At 35.3% G+C, this 21,441-nt stretch overlaps 2 protein-coding genes across 3 annotated transcripts in view; both read right to left on the bottom strand.

Annotated features, from left to right (window-relative positions):
- Positions 1–1,594, bottom strand: part of pds5 (cohesin associated factor B pds5) — an 83,872-nt gene extending 82,278 nt beyond the window's left edge. The window contains exon 1 of one of the 2 annotated variants that reach the window (XM_089236833.1): positions 1,396–1,594. The gene's annotated coding sequence lies outside the window, so the exon portion shown is untranslated. Of the gene's footprint in view, positions 1–1,100; positions 1,210–1,395 lie in introns of those variants that run through there. The other variant, XM_089236838.1, reaches the window with a different exon arrangement.
- Positions 1,595–4,383: 2,789 nt separating this feature from the next.
- The window catches only part of Paics (PAICS bifunctional enzyme), a 30,302-nt gene continuing 13,244 nt past the window's right edge, over positions 4,384–21,441 (bottom strand). The window contains exons 4-8 of the mRNA XM_089236827.1: positions 19,290–19,494; positions 18,544–18,713; positions 12,810–12,987; positions 12,385–12,543; positions 4,384–4,663 (exon numbers count right to left, since the gene is read on the bottom strand). Coding sequence (XP_089092953.1) covers positions 4,500–4,663; positions 12,385–12,543; positions 12,810–12,987; positions 18,544–18,713; positions 19,290–19,494 — 876 coding nt within the window. The 3' untranslated portion in view covers positions 4,384–4,499. The remainder of the gene's footprint in view (positions 4,664–12,384; positions 12,544–12,809; positions 12,988–18,543; positions 18,714–19,289; positions 19,495–21,441) is intronic.

The raw sequence follows: 21,441 nt of genomic DNA, 5'->3' as shown, positions 1-21,441 counted from the left end.
CATCTGCCATTGCTCACTGAAGGCAACTTATGAAATGATAGCAACTGAGCTGTCTTGATACAGACAAATCTCTATAAGTCGAATGTGCAGATCTATAAATGTAGTTTTGTACAACGACCTATGCAATGCACACAAGGCTGTAGAGAGCACAGAGGCATCTTAAGGGACCTGTCCCCTAACCACAACATGAGGAAATGATTTTTTGTAGGTAATTAACACAATTTAAGTGTCCAGGAAAAAGACTTTACAACAAAAATTAGATTGTGGAAAACGAGTTTAAAAGTTTGTATTATAATGGTTTCTTTCCATTAAACCAGAACTTTATCACTACTTTTTACAGCTTTAAGGTCATTCTATCCCAAAAATGAATGCATGTGGGGATAGTATTTCCGCGAAAGCTACGATAAGACACTGCTATCTTGTTTTCGAAAAAATTTCTGTACAGTCATCTTTCCCCTGGACCCTTCAATTACTTTCACCTTTTTTGCCATTTTTATACTTCCTTTAGGGGCGCCAAAGTATTTCAAACCTCTGGATGCTCATCTTGAGTTTTGTGTAAAAAATCTTGATTTCTGAATCAATTCTGGGTTTTTCGGCCCAAAACCACAAGGGTGTTCATGCACCCTCCGCTTTGACGCCACTGTTTCTCTCAAAAAGAAAGCGAATGCGTGACTACTACTCCTCTGTCAAACAGTAAAGGGGGGGGGGAACCTGCCTACTGAAGATTTTCCTGGCATAGCCTAGACAAATGTCTCCTGTATTGTTTTGAATGAGTTTTAGTGTGAAACCACATCCCTGGGCCTCAAAAGTAGATCTGATCAGCCCACCCCCTAGTGAGAGGCATAATCCCTAAGATCGAAGTAAATCAGCAATATATAAATTGTTGAAAGTAACCAACAGGAGTCAAATGATATTCTTAAAAATAAACCATCAGTCTAAAATCGTTTTCCTTCTCCCCCCCCCCAATTCAAAATTTCAGGTTTAGTCCTCCCCGGGGGGGGGCGGAAATGATTAGTTTAATTTTCGATTACATAATTACAAGAGCACCTCTCACCGAATACTAAAACATTTTCAAAAAATAATTATTAAATAATAATTACCACTGTATATCGTTGTTATTTTCTTAATTTGAAACCGCGATTCGAGTTTAGGTCGTTGTAAGTACAAAGACTTGATTATAGATGTCGCGATGACCCGATTGAGATCTAACAGCACCTGTTAAAGATTCTACCGTGAATATCGGAAGAGCCCAGCTACATTAATGAAATTCATAAACAACAATTGCACGGAATAATTCGAACGTTGATGAATTAATTGGAAAGTAGAGAACAAAAAAGGCTAATAATAAATCAACTGCAAATACACAAACAATAGATAAAAAAAACAACAGTAAACCTTTTCATGCAAAACAGTTTTTTGTTTCTAGCCGATCAAGTGTTTGTGTTGTATCCACTGAGTGCGCTAAAAAATGAAGTCTGTCATGTGTTTCCCGAAACTAAAAACAACAGTTTATAATTATTTTTTTCACCAAGAATTAACCGTAGACGCAAAACTTTGAACTCCATAAAGGACTTGACTTGACTCGATTACCGGCTCGCGGTTAACAATCGAATTTATAAACACTGATGAATACAGCAGAAAATAGTCCTGACGACCAGAAACCTGTATAATTTTGAGGTCAGAATTAACATTATTCCCTAGAATTGTGGAATTTGTTTGGTTCATTTTATGTGAAAAACCTCATCAACTGACCAATGAGAAATGTCTTCTTGACTAACTCCGTGTGCAAAGTTTTTCTGTTTCTACTTTTCTTGAAATAAAATGACTTGCAAAAAAACGAATAATAATGAAATTAAGAGTCGATGCGATAAACATTTAAATTATTTTTCTCTCAAAAATTGTCTATCTTTTTTATTTACATTTTCAACTAACAGTAAATCTATGCAGCGTCCTCACAAGGTGTTGATATAAACTAACTCAAAGGGGAAACTTACAATTTTTCGTATAACTTCACTGCATTAAGCCGAAGCGAATTAAAGTCGGTTGAGGCGCCGAGCGTGAAAGAGAAGAATAGTTCCCACACCCTCGTAAATTGTAAAAGTGTAAAGTTGGAGTTTTGCGGGCCCTTCACACCTTGGGGCAAAGCCGCTTGTAACTCTTAATGCAGCTTTGCCTCGGGGTCCAGGACGCGCACTCCGTTAAATCCGCCTCTGTGCACAAGCGGAGATATACGAAGGTCTGGGCAAAGCCCATAGGCGGTGATAGACTTGGAAGTCTGGGGGGGGGGCACGGTCATTATTCCTGGGGAGGCAGGATGATGATGATGTCAATTTATATATACATTAGATGAGTCAACTCCACTATTGACGCTGGGGATTACAACATTCAATTTGGAGATACGGGGGGGGGGCGTATCTCCGCCCATGGCAAGGCCGCAACTGGGGAAGGGCAGAGGATTCTGGCACCCCGGGTGCTGGATTGGGAACGGTGTTTAATTTACTTTTCTGTATTGAAAATAAAAGTGGGGGGGGGGGAAACAAAGGTACTGCTCTCACCCCGTGATAGAGTAGGTTCTCTTTCTTTTCTAGTTGCAGCCCTGGAGAGGGGGGTACAGGGCCATCTTAAGTGCATCATGGGCCCCCGGGCAAAGATTTTCTTGAGGCCTGCTACCTGTCCAGAAATTCATACTTATCAATTTCATGCTAACTCTCGAAAAAATCTTAACCACATCGTGAACTTCCTCTGTTCGTTAGGCTGAATTTTCATAGGCAAAATCATTTTTTCGCCAACTTTTATTTCTGTAATTGTTTTTGTTACGTCAGATTTGGTACCCATGGTTTCCACAAGGGTGGGCCTGCAGCCATGCCCCCTGCGAGCTAACAGGATCTAGCTCTGGGGCAATTATCATTTTATTCTTTTACTTACTTTTCACGCAATAAATTAACCATAGAGGGGACCCGTGAAGTCTCGCTTGGGAGCCACAAAAGATCCCAGACTAGAGGCCCTGCTTTAAGATGTGGGGGCATGTTAGCACTCCCTGCAACATCATATAGGTAACAGCACCAGAACCACACCTGCCAGTCCCATGGTCCGGACATTCTTCTGCAGGAGCCCCTAGGCTCTGATCTTTGGTCTGCCCCAGAAGCCAGACTTGTTTTACGGGCCCTTCTATAGTAAATTTCTAAAAGACAAAGTGATCAGAATCATGCCCCCCTCCCTCAAGCCCTTTCAGTCCTACCCATGTAAGCACAGAAGTACCTATAGGTGATCACTACATCGGTTGACCACATTCTTAGACATTAGGACAATTAAGGCAGAAACGGCAATTTTCCTGCGCCCTGAATGCTAACGATGGAGCGCAACTGCTCGCCGCTTCCCCCCCCCCCCTGCAACAAAACCCTAGGATGCGATCTTTCGTGTGGGTCCTTAGTGAAATTATTGTATGAAAAAAAGTGCCAGGAATTAGGACGTGGCTGACAAATCAGAAATGGATTGACATCATAGTACTTCCAGCCCATCTGCTTATAAGGCTTTCATGCACCAAAGGCTCAGACTATATAGCCTTGCGTAAAATCAGAATAAAAAAATTTATTCAGCACGAAAACCCCAAGAATGTAAAGAGGGCTAGAAAAAACACTGGCCTTTCAGACACGGACTTAAGGTGAGGTGAAGTACAGGCCAATTTATATGAGTAAAGTGATTTAGTAGTTACCTAAATTTTTTGTCGTCAAGTGATTAAGTAAAATAGAATCGTGTCTATTTTTTTCAATTAAGTAGGCACTATGCACTTGCTCCAGTGGCCTCGTAATATCCAGTGATCATTCATCTCTCACTTGAATACTATGTTTGGACACTTTTTATAGTACTTGACTAAGATTTAGTTAAGTCCTACACACACAGCAAAACATGTAATATAAATGTTTATGAAGTGCGTGTGTGCGGTTTAATGAACATCAAAAACAGGAGAAATATTTGTCCCAGGGCAAAATTATTCTTCTCCATTGCTGCCTACAGCACCACAGAAAAGTAAACCAATCTCTAAAAAAATCCAATGAACCTCTAATGAAGTTTTCAAATGCTTTCAAAAAAAAATTTGGATATTACTTTTTTTTTTCATAATCGGCTCTCTAAAGGAAAGATTATTAAAAAAGTTTCTCCCCCTAACACACTAATATCATATCCAGGCAAAAAAAATACAATACAAACTTTCTTTGGGTGCCCTTTTTCCTTCATGACGGTAATAAAAAGGTGTAAAGTATTTCGATTGTGTTGTAATGAGAAGCTACTGCACCTTATTTTACCTCTATTCTTTGCTCTTTACCTTATTTTCACAAATTTAAAAAAAAATCCTTTTCTTTTTAATTTATGAATTGATACATAAAGTGATAATAAAAAAAAGATCTTTATTAGCACAAAGATTTGTTAAAAAAAGAAAATTCCATTTCATGGCACAAAAATAGACTTTTGATTACATCTGTCTCCTGAAAAAGTTTTTCCCTCTATTTTGAAGAGCGGATCGACTTGTCAGATTCCATCAAGGAGGACCAATTTGCAAGCTGTTGTGCTCTTATACGTCCCCACACAATATGATCCGTCTGTCCGAATATCTGAGCTGCAAACAGTGCAGCACCCCCGGGTGATAAAGTAGTAGTACAACCAAGACCTGCAAAGAAAATTAAAAATAATAATAAAAATCACTATTTCCTCTGGAATGGGTTATTTTGTAACTTATTCTTTCAAAATTTTTTCAAAAATATTTAAATAACGGAACATTAAAATCTCCTGCCATCATTAATTACGCGGCACATAGACATTATTTATATATATGATAATTAGGAACAAAACATTAAATACGGAGCAATCTCAGCAACTCTACTACCCCAGTGTGACTGAACATTTAAATTATTCCCATGATTGACCCAATAATAAATTTAATGGGGGAAAACCTAACTTGACACATGATGACCACATCCCACTCATTATCACAACTCATTTTCCGAAATTTCCTATTTGTGGATCAGTTAGAATTTTTGAAACGCACGAGGGTAATGTCAAAATTTTTCTATGTTTTATTTTTTCTGCTGTTGATTGATACGTGTTGAAGATTTTCCCCCAGCACAACAGCTATGATTTAGCGATATAATATTTGACAGTTAATCTTAATTTTATCTCGTGCTTCTCGTTTGCAAACAGAGCCACCAAAAAAAAAAAAGGTGAAATCCTAAATGCATGGGGCTGCTAATTGGCTAGAGGGAAAATTTTGATATCGTTGAGATTTCCATTCTCAAGCATTGTGACGTAATAGTCTCAAGAATTGTTTTCAATCATTGTTTAAAAAGAACCAATTTCTTTTTCTCAGATTATTCAAAAAAGGAATAAGAAACTTGTTCTTTCCCAAGTTACCATGGCCAATTACAGTGCAACCTAGATATAACTCGACAATCCCATTAACCAAATATTTATTATTCCCATGGTTGGCACAATACTCAATTCAATGGGAACTTCTCAAACTCGACACGTGATAACCACACCTGGCTTAAGTTGATTATGATTTATACTGTGTTATGATTTCACCACCTTTTCAGAAATCATGCATGTGTGGATTGTAAAAAATTTTATAACATTAACTCCCGTGTTAAAAAGGATGTTTCATTGTTTCGGTACTTTGTTAGTTGATTGATATGCATTAGATTCTCTTCCATATATCTTTGGGTAAAGTCACTTCCCGTTTTTCCACTGTTTGGAACCTGAAAACTACCTGTGAACTTGTAAAAGCCACAAATAGATGAGAGTTTGAATTTTTGAACAAGAGATGGTTGAGAAAGCTAGATCCAAATGTTTTAAATAAGAAATTAGTTTGTACAATTGCACTACTCATTCACAAATAACAGATCTTATGGCAATAAAAATATGCTTTTTCTTATTTAATCTGAGATTACTCTCAATATGAAAACTTTCATTGCCGGTCAAAATATTTTATAGAATTGTAGATAATGGAATATAGAATTATTCAACAATATACAAATACATATATAACAAACAATTTATAAAAATCGTTACAGGCAAAATAAAATAAAATCTTGCTAACTTGGCATCCCCTCAACTATTTAAAGGCTGAACTATGAACAAAGTCACTTATTATTTTGAAATTTGGAATTCAAGGTCCTTTTACATGTCTGTACATAGATTATCTTTGAAATTTGAAGAAAAAAAAAATGTTTTTTTGTTTTTCATGATGTTCCATAAATGGAACACTAGCACTTGGGGAGAGGTGAAAGCAGAAACTGGTATCAACTATATTCTGACGATTTCTGGAGTACAGTTATCACAAATTCTCTATTTTCTACTACAAATTTAAATTCACAACACATACCGGTTTTTTCCAACACAAAAATATGTGCAGAAAAGAAAATTTTTTCTAATCTTTGTGGTAATAGAAGGAATAAATCTTTGATGGACCCATTCGTTTCATTGGTAGCACATATACATAGTGTATTTTTGGCAAACTGCACACCGTCCTTGCGTCACAGACACAATATAATAGCCATCAGATGACCTGGCATCTTCACATAAAATATTTTACATATCTATTCAAGTTAACTTAGCATTAGATCACTTTAAATGCATTCTTTTTCTTAGGACTGAATACGATTTTTTTTTTGTATGCTTTTGAATATAGAGAACACTATGATGACTTCCTGGCTTTTTTCAGTTTCACAACAGTTCAGCAATCCTTCCCATTGTTGGTCACTTGTTGGGATAAAATAGCCTCTCATACATTTTTTCTATTAAATTGAGGTCTGGACTTATGGTGTCTTTCATAGCTCAATTTGCCTTGTTTGGACTACCCAGCCCTAGGTAGAAGTGGAAAGATGTAATAAGCTACCATCTTGAAGTACCCCATTATTTCCATCTAATTATTTCTGCAAATATGAGCAGATTAAACTCACAAGTTCCCCGATAATTTTCAGACTCCTAGAAAAGATAAAGGTTTGTTCACTGAAGTATGTAAATGTTCTATAAACCATTGCAGACTTTTGGAACTACTTGTCTCTTATAAAAAGGTCTGGACTAATGAGCCAAGTTGTGTCTTATTTTTTAAAAGGCTAATTTTTGGCATAGGGGACATGCTATTCTCTCCAAAACTGTGATTCACATCTTTGATTTGAAGACATATCATAAGTTTGCAATCAAGGCCATTTTTTTATTTGATGCAGAGACATTTTCTAACAAAATGTCATCCCTACAATCCACTGCACTGTAGTCATAAAAAGTGGCCCCATATAACGATCTGCGCTTGGAATCTATTACTGGCTAGCACAGGATAAATACTTCTTTTGGACTGTTGTAAAACATTCAAAATTTCATATAAAGGGTCATTCCACGTGACCAACGTAACATTCACAGCCGAAATAAGCTGTTTTTCGCTTGTAAATAATGGAATTTTATAAAAAGGTAATTTTAAAAGTTATAAAACTTGTGCACCACCTCAGGGAATGGTATAAAAATTGTTGAATGCATAATTTTTACTCAATCTATTAATTTTTTTTTCATAAATAGTGGCTGTGACCAACGTAACAGCTTTTATACCCCCCTTAAAAAAACACTTCATTTCTTTTAGCAATTCCTCTGAATCTACATTTTTCAAGTCCTCAATTTCTTCATATTATAGCTTTCAAGTGTTGAGTTTAATTTAATATACCTGCCAAAGCATCAAATTAAATAAACTTTAAAAAAAAAAAAAAATCTGTGCTCAAGTGCATGTGACCAACGTAACATGCGAAATTGTAATATAGAAAACACATGTAAGCAGAGTAAATGGAAGCCAAATTCTTTTTATTTGCAAAGTGTTGCTTATAAATTGATGTTTTCTGCGAATGGAATTAGGTCTCCAGTGTTTGTGTACATGTTTACATACATGTTAGCAACTTTAGATACCGAATGGGCAGATTTAATTCCATTTAGTGGATTCGTACCGCTAAACAGTTTTTCCATTTCTGCCATCTTATTATCAATGACATATGTGGAGATATATATGCATTTGATGTTCAGGTTACTTTGGTCCACTTCTTTGAAAAATACACTTGCATCAGCTATGCGAGTTTTACCTTGCAAGACCTTTTTCCAAACATGGCGCTTCAGGACCGCCTCAATGCCATCATGAGGACCTTTTCCATGGTAAGATGCACAAAAGTTCTACTCTGAAATTAAATTCGAACACGACATTGCAGCCATTGAGTAACGATTCTTGAAATGTGCAGCAGCACCATCGCTCCAAATTATAGCCTTTCCTACTGAAATATTGGTGTTTTTTGGAAAATCTGCTATCAAATATTCATTAAAAATCTTGACTTCATAGGATGTATGTTTTCTTGTCTCGGATATAATAACATGTGACTTTTTTTCTAAATATCATCTAGTTGTTTTCTGTAATACACTGCTCAAAACAATTAGGGGAGCAAGCAAAAAAGTGAATAAAACTGTGCGAGACAGCCACGCATTGGCATACAATGGATAGTACACGCGTATCAATGCGCAATACAGAAAAAAAGACGTAAAAAAATTTGGAATTAAAGCTTTAATTCTTTGAAAATATGGAAAAAACATGAAAAGGTGATTTAGGGCAACAATTTGGTTACATGTAAACGATAAAAAAAAGTACTGTTTAGACATGATGTACGAGTTTTAATAGGGCGTGTGGTCTCCTCGAACAGCTAAGACTGCTGCACACCTGTTTGCCATGGATGCGATGAGGTTATCGATCAGACTTTGGGGAATACTGTTCCACTCTTCAAGAAGTGCAATCTGCAAGTCTCGGACAGTAACAGGCGGCCTTGGTCGCGCAGCAATGCGTCGTCCGAGCATGTTCCAAACATGCTCAATTGGATTCAGGTCAGGAGAGCACGCTGGCCATTCCATACGCTGTATTGTTTCAGCTTCAAGCATGTTCTCCACCAGACGAGCTCTATGCGGTCGGGCATTATCATCCTGGAAAACAAAGGAATCTCCAATGGCTCCAGCGTAAGGGATGACATGAGGTCGCAGTATCTCGTCTGCATACCTTCGAGCCGTCAAAGTGCCATTCCGAATGATATGCAGGTCCGTACGTCCGCCTATGCCGATTCCACCCCATACCATCCAACCAGCTCGTCTGCATTGTGACCTTTCACGAACGAATGCGGGGTTATTTCGAGTGCCCCTGTCCCTCCATACCAGAACACGTCGGGTGTCACACTCCAGACTGAATCGGGACTCGTCTGTAAACGGCACTTGGCTCCAATCACGTTGCTCCCAATCTCGATGTTCAGCAGCCCATCTTCTTCGGGCCGCACGGTGGCGTGGGGTCAACGGAATGCAGACCATTGGCCTACGTGCATAGAGTCCTCCCTCATGAAGCCGATTACGTACTGTTTGGCTGGACACCCTTCGTCCTGTTGCCAAGAGCAACCATCTTTGCAGCTGCATAGCATTCTCTGTTCTGTTTCGACGGGCTGTTAACCGTACATACCGGTCATCAGTTGCTGTAGTGGCGCGTGGCCGACCTTGCCCTGGTCGACGTCTAACATTTCCTGTTTCTTGGAAGATTCCACAGCCTTGCAACAACACTTCTGGCGACTCCAACAGCGTCCGCGACACTACGTTGTGTTTGCCCGGATTCCAGTCTGCCTATAACACGCCATGCCATGGATTCCGGTAAATCACATTGTTGAGACATCCTCAAGTCACCTTGTCTCAAAAAAAAAAATACTGCGCAATCGAATTTCACAGTTACGGCAGTAAAACAGACGTTTCTGCAACATCCCGATTTCTGCCCTTATCTCCTTTTTCTGGTTTCTTCTGGTCTCAAAGTTCATGACGCCAATCATGAACTTTGATTTGCATATGAAGTTTTCTTCTTCCGTTTCCTGCTAGACTTTAAATTATGGACGATTCATTTTATGTTACTTATCGGTATACATCTTCGCGTAACTTTGTTGAAACCATGTGCTCCCCTAATTGTTTTGAGCAGTGTATATTACAGCAGTATATATGGTTACAGTTGGGTCCTTGTCACTTTTCCAGTGACCTGCCATCACTTCATTTTGGTGTTTTATTTGATAGTTTTGAACAAAATCTGTTTGGAGTAGGATCTCATTTGGCAGCAAATTATCTTTCTGCTTCCTCAGCTCTACTGCTTGGCAAGTTATGTTGTAGACATGTTCTGCAATTTTCGTACTCTGTTTTGCTAAATCTGAAGTAAACAAACTAGGGATGAATTTTTTTTTCTTCTAATTTACGTCCATTCCACTGCTGCACACACACAGCTTCAGGTTTAATTTCCACAGAGTTAGAAATCGCCTCGAAAAACTGTGGTGAACACGTTTCACATTCTGCTTTCATGCAATCAGCAGACTTCGTATCACATACGATCATAGCCAAAAGATCATTCACAGATTTAATAGTGGAATTTCCCCATGCACATGAATGTATTAGAAAAAGATATTTTTTCACAATAAGGGCAACAACAAACTTTTTGATCTTTAGAACTGACTGTATTTACTTCCACTGGTCTGAATTGACAAAATTTAGAAACACCTATTGAAGCATCAGGATTTTCAGCTTTGAATAATTCATACACCTCCTTCAAATTGAACATTAGATGACGTCTTGCCAACATCCCTTTCTCCTTAGTTACGGGGTTTCTAACTGATTTTACATCTTTTTTTCCCGGAAGCTGACGAGAAATATCTCTACGATAAAATTCTTCAACCTTACTTTAAATTTCAGCTGATATCCCTTTACCATTTTCTATTATATTCTTACCAGAAATTGGAATTCCCTAAATCAGTAGCCATTTTTTAACAAGTGCAACTTTTTTTCTTGGACTATGGGGTAATGTACTTTTGGTTTTTTGGAGAGCCTTTCCAAAGCTCTGACAACTTCCGAAAGGGTTTTCTTTGGGTATCTGTAAAGATAACTTTCTTTTTAGACGTATTTTTTACATTCTTAATTTCAATGCATGGCATTCTTTCTCTAACCATTTTACATAGCTTTTTCTCTTTAGTCGCATTAACTTCATATCAACTCTAGCCCTTTCTCTTTCTTCATCTTTTTGCTCTGTGGTTTGGTTAGCACGACTTTTCCTTTTTCTTATTTTAGCACTTGTTGGTGCCATTTTTTCCTTAAAAAAAGCAAAAAAATAATTTTCTCAACTGTACATCATATCACAACTTAAAATTAACAGAAAAAATTTCAAATAAATAAAAAATAATGTAAAAATAGAAATTCATAAAAGCAAAACTTTATTCAGTTACGTTGGTCACACAAATATTGTTTGTTAGTCACAGCTTTAGAAATTGGAATAATTTTACTAAAATGTTTAAATATTTTTCCAGTAGACCAGAGCTTAGAAAAAGAGAAAATGAAAGTGGAAATTTCTATTCATAAAATTCAATCGACTCAGAAACAAAAAACATAATTTTTGTGACCAACGTAACATGTAAAACAACAAAGCGAAATAAGATAAAATACATACCTTCAGTATTCTTCAAAGCCAGTAATGAATTGTAGTTTATTTTTGTCTACTGCTGAAAATAAGACAATATTCAAGATTTTTTTTTTTTAATATTTAAAAAAATGTGCATTTAAAGTCTGAACTGTTGCCAGATTTAAAGTATTTCTAATCTGTTGCCAGACTTTGATACTTTGGATAAGGATTTCTTAAACTTTGTCATTTTTTACTTCATTGCTGTGGAATGACCCTATAAATAAACACCCTTGTCTTTCATTTTCAATATTTTGATTTTCACAATTTACAAAACTCTGTTTTGGTTTTTCGATGCTGTCAAAATTTTGATTTAAAGTGATGCCATCAGTAATTTTGCTTTCATGTCATGCATCTGACACAATCTTAATTGTCCAATCACATATAGCCATTAATTTACATAAAATGATGTTTGTGCTGAAACTTTTGAAACACTTGTTTTTAATGTTTTGGACCATCCTGTATATATTTAACATTTTCGAAGTTTGATACTATGCATAGGTAGCCTTGTGTGTGCACAAAAATGAATCTCAAGATATTTTTTAAGCAACGTCATCTAGTTTTCTGTTTGTAGCAATTTACTTATTGCGACTAAACTTTCAAAAACAGAACTGTAGTTTAAGTGTTATAACTTTTTGGGGGAAAAAAAAAAGACGATAAAGGAAAGACCAGAAACAGTGTATTTCCTTGATTTTTCTTGTCTGCTTTTCACCTCGCTATTAAATTGTCAGTCATGTAGTGGTGTGAAACGTCATGACATTTTCTTCTGCTTTGATCAGAACTAAAATTTGTTGACTTAGATCACCTACGAATAAATATATTTGACTTTGGAGAAAATTTCATAGATAAAGAATGAATACCTGATGGAAGCCTTAATGATGACCACAAGTCCATGTTTACATATTCTGCAGATATGGGAGGACAATTGATGACAGGGATAGCTGAATTTCCAGCGATGACTGGCCCAAGGCCATTGCTGCACCCAGCAACTGCTATTATCACAGTAGGTCTTTCTTGCCCTAAAGAGAAAAAACAGTAAAACCATGAGCAACTTCTAAAAATAAAAAGGTTTGAAATCGAGCATGCATATAAAGTTGATTTCTTAAAATATGAAGTCGGTTGAAAAAAAATTACATGAAACATTATTTAAGAGCAAAAACAGCTATTCACAGAAAAAAATCTGACTTTATTCTGAGAGAAAGGAAAGCTTTCCACACAAGAAGTGATAAATATCTCATTCATTATTTTGAACTTCATAATTTAAAAAACAATAAAATTCAAAAACCTTCATATTCTGAGATTATCTGCAGTGTCGTGTCAGTTCCTTTGTGAGCAGAGCTGACTCTCAACACGCAAGATATCCCGTAGTTCTGGCATGCTGCTTGAATTTTATGGCAATGTTTTTCATCTGAGGGCGATCCCATAAGCACTACAACTTGGCCATCTGAGGGAGTGAAGAACTCCTAAAATGTGAAGGAGAATAATAACTACTTTATGCATCTAAATTATGCAAAATGTAACACTATGGAAAAAATGTAGATAAGTCATTACTTATACCAAGGCTTAATAAATCTGAAAAAATGTATAGGCGCCAAGATTTCCCCCCCCCCCCATGAAATCTGCAATATAGTGCAATCTTTGACTTATACATCCAGAGGACTGAGGACCCCCCACCCCCAAAAGCAGGGCTGACAGAGCTATAGCCAAGGACGATAAATATTTTTCTTTTTCTCTCAAATTCACTATAGAAGGGTCTAAAAAGTCTGGTCTAGGGACCCCAATACCAGATGTAGGGGACCTTTCATGCTCACATAATTTGATAGTTTTATGCTATTCTCATACTTAAATTCCATTTAATATCATGTAAAAACCATGATTAGGGGACGAACTTACATATTTCTTGTATATCCCACCAACTTTGTGATGAACATGACATTTATGAGAAAATTTGTAGGCAAGGTAAGAATTTATTTGTTCATTCAAGATTTTTTTTCTTCGTAAAAAGATCATAGAAATTCATGCCAAAGGACAGAAATGATACAGAAACAAAATCAAATGAGCTCTATTTGCTTCATTATCATGCTTTTTGTTATGTGTAATTGGTCTATTGTTTGTGTATTGGTGTTCTATGGATATAATTTGTGTAGTCCTGTAACGAATCTTGACTTCTTTAATTTTAAGGACTTCATGAAAAGGTATCTGCAACAAGACACTTTTAAACATTCTGTTGGAAATAAAATGCTGATAACATTCAATAAGCTATAATTTGATTATATGTTCTAGAAATTTAAATTTTTTGGAAAATATTTGAGCATGAAACAGTTCAACTTTATTGAAAAATGAGAATATTCTGTGGAATCAATAACAAATCATACCTTAAAAATTTTACTTGTGAAAGAATAATCTCAAAAGATGGAAAAAAAATGTTTAGGAATGAGTTAAAAAACCCAATATAAATTAAATTGATAACATTAGTAAAAAGAAATCAGTATTTTTTTTCAAGCATAAGGGAACTGTACAAAATATTTAAGCTAAACATTTCTATTTTCAGAGAGGATATCACTGCTTTCAATAGGCACTCAGACATTCATTACAATTTGAAGAGTAATCAATTCATCCACTCTAGATGAAGATACACTTAGGCCAAGTGTTTTAAAAACTTGTGGTTTGCAGAATCCTATTGTAGAACTGATCACAGCATTAGTCTGCCAAACCAACAATTAGTATGGTTATTGAAATGCTATCTCCAATTAACAAAAGCTTGCAAAAATGTCCATAATTCAAATAATTAATATTCATACTTGAAAGAAAAACCTATCTATCTCGGAACTAAAACTGTCCAAATATAGAGCAATAAAAGACTGGGAAACCAGATGTTATGAAGTCTGCATTTAGTTCTTTTCAGCTGTTCAATTTGGTTTTTATTTATTTAGCTGTCACATGATAGAAAGAAACATACATTGGAATGAATTTGTTAAAAGTTGCACTATAAATACTAACCATGCCTTCTACAACTGCAGCAACAGAAAGGTTTCAGTACCGATGGCCTCATATATATATAGCAAAAATAAATTTATTTTTCATAGAAAGAAATTAACAAGTGCAGCCCACTATAAGAAACTGAAAACACGAAAGCAAGATCAATATGGCTAAGTAACAAAAGAAATTTAAGTCTGTCCATTGAGGAAGAAAAAATAGTTCTGTATCTTCTTAAAAATGAAGTTTCCTTTGTTGATGGATTATGATTTTATTTCCTTTTTCATGTTCATTTCTAAACAATTAATAAAAAAAATCATTTTAAATTAAGTTAAAAAAAAAAAAGGTTTTGGAAACCTTCACTACAAAACCTCAAATCTACTATATAATCCATATATCTCTCAGACCCACACTTCAGAGAATATTCTCCAATTAAAAATTGTCATTGCAGGTGGTTATACCAAAGAACTTTTATTTTGTTTCTTGAGGCAATGAAAACTATTTCATGAAGATATTAAAATATGGTATGCCAGATTGTGTGTGTGAAATGATAAAGTTTTTGTTTAATGTCGTCAATAATGCCCTCTCAAAATCATCGTTCATTGACAGGACAGGATTTTTTCTCTTTCAATTGCATAAGTAATTGATATTATAAATTAACTTACGATATATAATAATTAACTATATCAATTGCATAAGCAATTGAAAGTATCCATATATATTGCAGGACAGAATAAAAATTTTCTGGACTCCTAATTGTTCTTAATAGATGCTTTCGTACTTGTCTTGGATGATTTTGCTGTTTAGGATTGTCAAAAAAAAAAATAATAATAATAATAATAATAAGAAGAAAAACCACACACTTAATCTTCACTACAAGTGACTAGTAGCCATATTCCCCCATGGAGGAATGAATAACAGGAGGTGACGCGACCAGCGCCTCCGTTGAGAAAGCATGGGGAATCTGGGTTGCCAGATGAAGCCAGTGATCGATCTATTAAAGGGACCAAGTAAGCCCAAACAAACCGTGGCTTCCCATGCTTTCCTATGAGAAACATCCCCGTTTTTAAAAATCATTTAAAAATTTACTATTCACTTTAGGAACTCGATTTTTTTTCCTCAAATTCTGTGGATATATTTATACAATTGAATGAGAGCTTTTACAATTTTAGTTGTTCGAATATTAACTTCAACAACATGGAACCTTTTGCAAAAATAACCAAAATTTACCCATATCTTGTGCCCTAAAATTCCTTCTCGGCATTTTAATTTTAAAAAAATTATGCCAAAGCATGTAATACCTCAGTGCTGAGAGTGACAATGTTTAAAGACACTTGAACAAGTGGTGTTTGAAAAAATCTGACTTTTTTTTTTTGCGAAAAACATTATATATGCAAAACATTAGCATATATAATGCCTTTCAGCTGTTTATATTAAAATATTGTAGAAATACTTCCAGTCTAGGTAGAACAACAACAACAATTTTAGATTTCAAATTCAATTCGAAACTGTTTTTTTTTTTTTCAAGTTTTCGTACACGTGCCACTTTAAAAGCAAAGTAATAGGTACAAAATGAAGAGGGGGGGGGGGAAACAGCCCAAGTGATTATTTTCCTAAATACTAAAGGCCAGAAAGATGACTTACCGCGGCTCATAAAAAATTTTTTTTTTATTTTTAATATTTTTTTTTCTCAATACTACATCTACTGTACATAGCGGAAGGTTCGGATGGGCGGCATATATTTCAATCATACGTATTCAAGAATATGAGAGTGGAACGGAAGAAAGGTGGCGAAATTTGTACAGTCTACAGGCAGCAAAACCATAAATACACAGTGGTGGAGGACGCTCGAGCACTTCCAGTACTTTGAGGCACGGGGGTGGCAAAAATCCTAGCTACGACCCTGTCAGAAAGTGCTCGAGCATCTCAGAATTGATTCAGAAATCAAAATTCCTCATGTAAAGCTTAAGACGAGCGCCCACGGGCCTCAAACACTTTCAAAATGTCCCGGATCTATGATAATGATGAACGAAACAAAAAGGCAAAATAAACAGTTAAAAGAAAAAATTATGAAAATTGCATTTTATTGGAGCTTCATATTATTTTAATTAATCATATTTCCATAGACATTAATGTGATGCATCAAATTTTTAAAATAAATTGAAGGCACTGAACTAAAAACCTATGACGAGTTGAGAGTTAAAAATGATCTTCCCCTTTCAAAAATAAATTAAAAATATAAAAACCCCTTATACAAGGATAAAATTTTATCTTTCCCCATTATTGGATCATGTAGGTTACCTGAAGAGGCATTAAACAGTCATGGTGCTTAAATTTGTTTAGATATTAATATTTTAAGAGAATTTGATCCGGCAAAACACATGTTAAGTATAGGGAAAAGAGCGGTTTGTTTGGGCTTACTTGTCAGTCCATAGGGTTGCCACAACGGCTTCAATTTTCCTGCCTGATGTCACCTCCTGTTATTCTTTCCTCCATGATATCCCCCAGTGGAATAGCAATTGACTTCAGCGTCCTGCAACTTTCATTTTGTTCGATATAAACCATTAACATATGTTTGGTAACACCCTTATTTTATCAGTTAACCATACTTATCTATGATAATATCCCTAATCATGATGGATTGCGATTCTCAAAAAATTCAGTTTCTTCCAAGTTTCATTCACTTCCAGAAAAAAGAAGCAAGATTTATAAGAAAGGAAATTTTCATTGTTTTTCTTCAATATTAGTGATTTATCTTCTGCGATAAATGTATTTTCACCTCTTATAATACAGTAAATGCAGTGATTTTTTTTTCTTAGCGTTTCCAAGTTTCTTGACATTGAAAAACTATTTTCAAGATGCAGTAGAACCTTTCTGGCTATTTGAATATCAAGATTTTTGAAAAAAAATCCACTTAATCCAATTTTATTTATGAAATTAACATTATGTTAAGTTAATTTTATAAATAAAACTAGGTATAATATCTGGCGCTACCCGGGTTTTCTTCAATGAGGCTGTTTGGATCACGTGATATTTCTCTCTCTCTTTGAGGGACACGCAAACCGTGTCCAAGTTAACCAATATGGCGACTTCCTGCACGACTTCATGAAATAAACAAATCTAGATTTAAAGAAACATAGAAACAAATATTTTTTTTCCTTTTATTTTATGGGGCACTAGGTATTTCGATCCCCCTCCCGAACTTTAAGTTATTTATTTCTGACTGTTTCTGCTTCCAAAAATGCTTAAAGCTGTGGAATTCCTTCGATGTACTTTACGTGATTGATTGATTTTAAAACAACCTAAACTATATCAATTTATGCAGTTGAATATAAAAAGACAATACGGAAAACTTAATTTTCATGCTTGAGAAGATATAAATAAAAGGTTGAAATCAATGTTATTACCTGGATATCCCACTCAAAAGAATAGGTCCGGGTAATTACTTCATATTTAATCTCCAGGGCTTCGTATATCTCTAAGCGAACTCAATATTTCAATACAATTTTTAAAAATTATTGATGCAACAGAAAACACCAAATTTCCGTATTTCTACAGTAAAATCGGCAATTTTAACAATGATTTCTATGAGGATCACCCTTTTTCTGACCCTCAAAGTGATGATTACGATTTCTTTTCAAAAAGCCTCATTACTGAGAGTACTGAAAATGTGGCAAACCATTATAAAGGCATAAACTATTATACATATCGTAACAGGATTAGAGAAGTGACAAACCATTGTAAAAGGTATATACACATCTGAAACGCATTGCTAGAGAACCACGGTAACCAAAGTAAACGTTCGGAGTGTGATTGTTGAGGCCCAAAAACCATTGTTGCCCGACAGTTTTTCACCCATTTGGGGCACTTGCCCTGCTTCGACAAAATTTTAAAGTAGCCTATCGTTCAAGTCGGGTCCCATTTGGTATATATGCAAAATTTGGCGACGATCAATCTAAAATTGTAGATTTGTATAGAGAACATACACAAACACAGAAAATCAATTTTATTATATATATATAGATTTTGAAAAAAAATCCTACCTCTATTCTTTCTGATACCCACTTGAAGTTGCTTTTAACCCTATCCAGATCTTCTTGGGTAACTTCTTTCAAATTCCTATACACCTGTTTGTCAACCATCAGTCGTTTATCACCTTTAGGCCATAATCTCCAAGAGTCACTGTCAATCACATCAGCAAGAACAAGCTCCCCTGTAATAAACAAAATTATTTTTCCTAGAAAAACAACTTAACGAATTTAAAAATCCTTTTATTACATGTTGAGCATTTACATCAGATATAAAAACTTTTGGGTTCTCTAAGACAAAGCTGTTCTGGACCAAAATTTAAATACAAGCAATAACTGATAAGAGTGCTTTAAAGCCAAACTTGTAATTTTGAGCCTTACTAATATTTAAACAAATTCAAGTTTCAATTGCAAGCTTGGTTGATTTAAGTATTTATTAAGATACTTTCTTTAAGAATTTATTCTTTGAACTTTCAGCGACACTCTGGCATCAGTAACTAACACATCACAATTTAATCACTTATCAATGATTTCCAGTGCTAGACGGATTCTCTTGCAGATTTAAAATATATCTGGGACTACTTGTGTAGTTAAAAAAGGTTCCATTACCATCATAACATTATTGTTAATAGCTTCATGGAAAAAACTTCAATTTATGAAAGTTCAATAAACACATAGAATGATACATACTTCAATAAACTGAAGCACACGTATGCCATTCTCAGATTCTTCCATTCAAATGTACAACAAAAATTTTTTACCTTGCTTGGTGACACCATATTCCACCTTCATATCTATCAGGCTGCAGTGCTGTTTAGACCAAGCCCTTTCAAGAACTTCAAATATACATGCTGTTGTTTTCAACATGATATCTATTTCATGTTTACCGATGAGCCTTCCACCAATAATCAACTCGGCATGTAGCAATTGCTCATAAGACCATTTTGGATCGTGATTGGCATCATCCTAAAAGTTAAAGAATTGAATTATAATGTTTATATGTAACTATAAAACCCTTGGGATAAAAAAAATTTTTTGTCCGCTATCAAGGAGTGTCTGTTAATAGGTAGTAAAATACATGGAAGCCTGTCAATATATTTTTTAAAGTGTCCTTTAATGGGGAATGTGTTACAGGAGGTTCAATTGTGCAAATACAGACTGGTGATGCTGATTTTAATAAAGCACAGAGACAGACATCTTTTAACATACACTGAAGATAAACAACCTAGTCACCATATCGCTATCGTGAGAGTTTAAATCAATGGAACAGACAATTAAACTGATAAAAAATGACAAAAGAGTCACTAGAATCTAAAAATAAAATAGCATGTAATCAGTTCAGCCCAGGAAAACTATTGTGCCTAGAAAAGTTCAAAAATGATCAAGAATCTCTAATGATCAAGAGTTTGTGTTCGGCTGAAGTTGGGTGGTCTGCTGAAGTTGGTTTTCTGTGGTTCCCAACTTCAAGGCGCAAATGCGAGCCGATCTCCCCGTTAAAAAGTCTCGCCACAGAGAGCAACAGTCCTACAACCATAAATCATTCAATCATAACACTTAACTCATAGTTAGAAAAACTGGTGGCAGATGGCAGCACTACACATAACAAGCATTACAGAGAAACAAAAAAAAACTTCACGTCAGGTTTCACTACACGTACACGCACATTCGGGGGGGGGGGGTGTGGGCGGGGTACATGTGTGGTGTAGCAGTAGTGGGTAGGGCCTCCGAAAAATGGCTCGGGGATCCATGATGTTCTTAAGTCAGCCACCTCGTTGGGCAATTTGCCTGTTGTGGCGTGGTATTTGTATTTGTATAAAAGACAGAAGGATATCTGCCAAACCATGACAAATGATGCAAACACTAAAAACTTGAGCTATTATCAGATCGTGAATTAATTAATGGAATGATTGCAAAGACATTGAACATTAGACTGGGAGGGTTTAGATCATCCTAAAAGTTGTAACGAAATGCCAATTGCAACAAATTCTCAGGGAGAGGCCGAAGCTGTATCAAACAGGAGATTTGATTCTGCCATAGAATATTTTACTTTATTATTCTTCAATTACACAGTGATGGCTCAAAATTTATTATTGCCACCTACAATCATTCATTAGATCTCACCGTCAAATTTTTCATCCTCTCAAAAAAAAAAAAAAAAAAAAAAAACACCCACCACCACCTAAAATAACATTAAAAGGGAAAATAACTACGATTATATGACATATTATATGACATTATATGAATGTCGCTCTCCACTTGTTAATACAAGATATACAGAAGACTGGATGTTGTGAAGATATTTATTATTTGAGATGTTAATTTTTTAAGGAAGGAAAAACTCATCTCAAATAATAAATATCTTCACAACATCCAGTCTTCTGTATATCTTGAACTATGATTATGTCGAAGAAGTCCATTCAATAAAATCTGATTTATAAGTCACAAGTTTCACAATATGTGACATAAAAAAATTCTTCAAATTGAGAAAAAAACACGCGCACACACACCTACGAGAAATTCAATTTTACATATAGGTAGTCCCATAACATTTGGACAGACCATGCAATAAATTCATCACTTTCTCTGCAGAATTTGTTTTGCAGTTGGGTGGTAGGAGGAAACACCTGGCATGGCAGCATGTGTGTTGCCGAGTATATACAGAGTGATTCCATAATACCCTTTGCTGCATTTTACTGGTAATCCCAAAGGCTTACTTCCAATTAGAAAAAGTATTCAAATAATGTGTATAATGTGTAGAACTCAGATATATCATTCATGTTGCAAGGGGTTGTATAGTTATTAAAATATAAAAACTAACTTTTAATAACACTGTCCTCTCAAAAACCCAATTAAGAAGCTATTACTCTGCCTTTCCTGAGGGAAAAGAAAAACCCTACGTTTCTAAGTGTGATA

This window comes from Pholcus phalangioides, unplaced genomic scaffold (assembly GCF_987345545.1).
Source record: "Pholcus phalangioides strain wild (caught in Gottingen) unplaced genomic scaffold, Ppha-v1.0 ptg000002l_1, whole genome shotgun sequence".
NCBI classification, from domain to species: domain Eukaryota; kingdom Metazoa; phylum Arthropoda; class Arachnida; order Araneae; family Pholcidae; genus Pholcus; species Pholcus phalangioides.
Note: the sequence above shows the minus strand (reverse complement) of the source record. Positions and strands in the feature narration are given on the sequence as shown.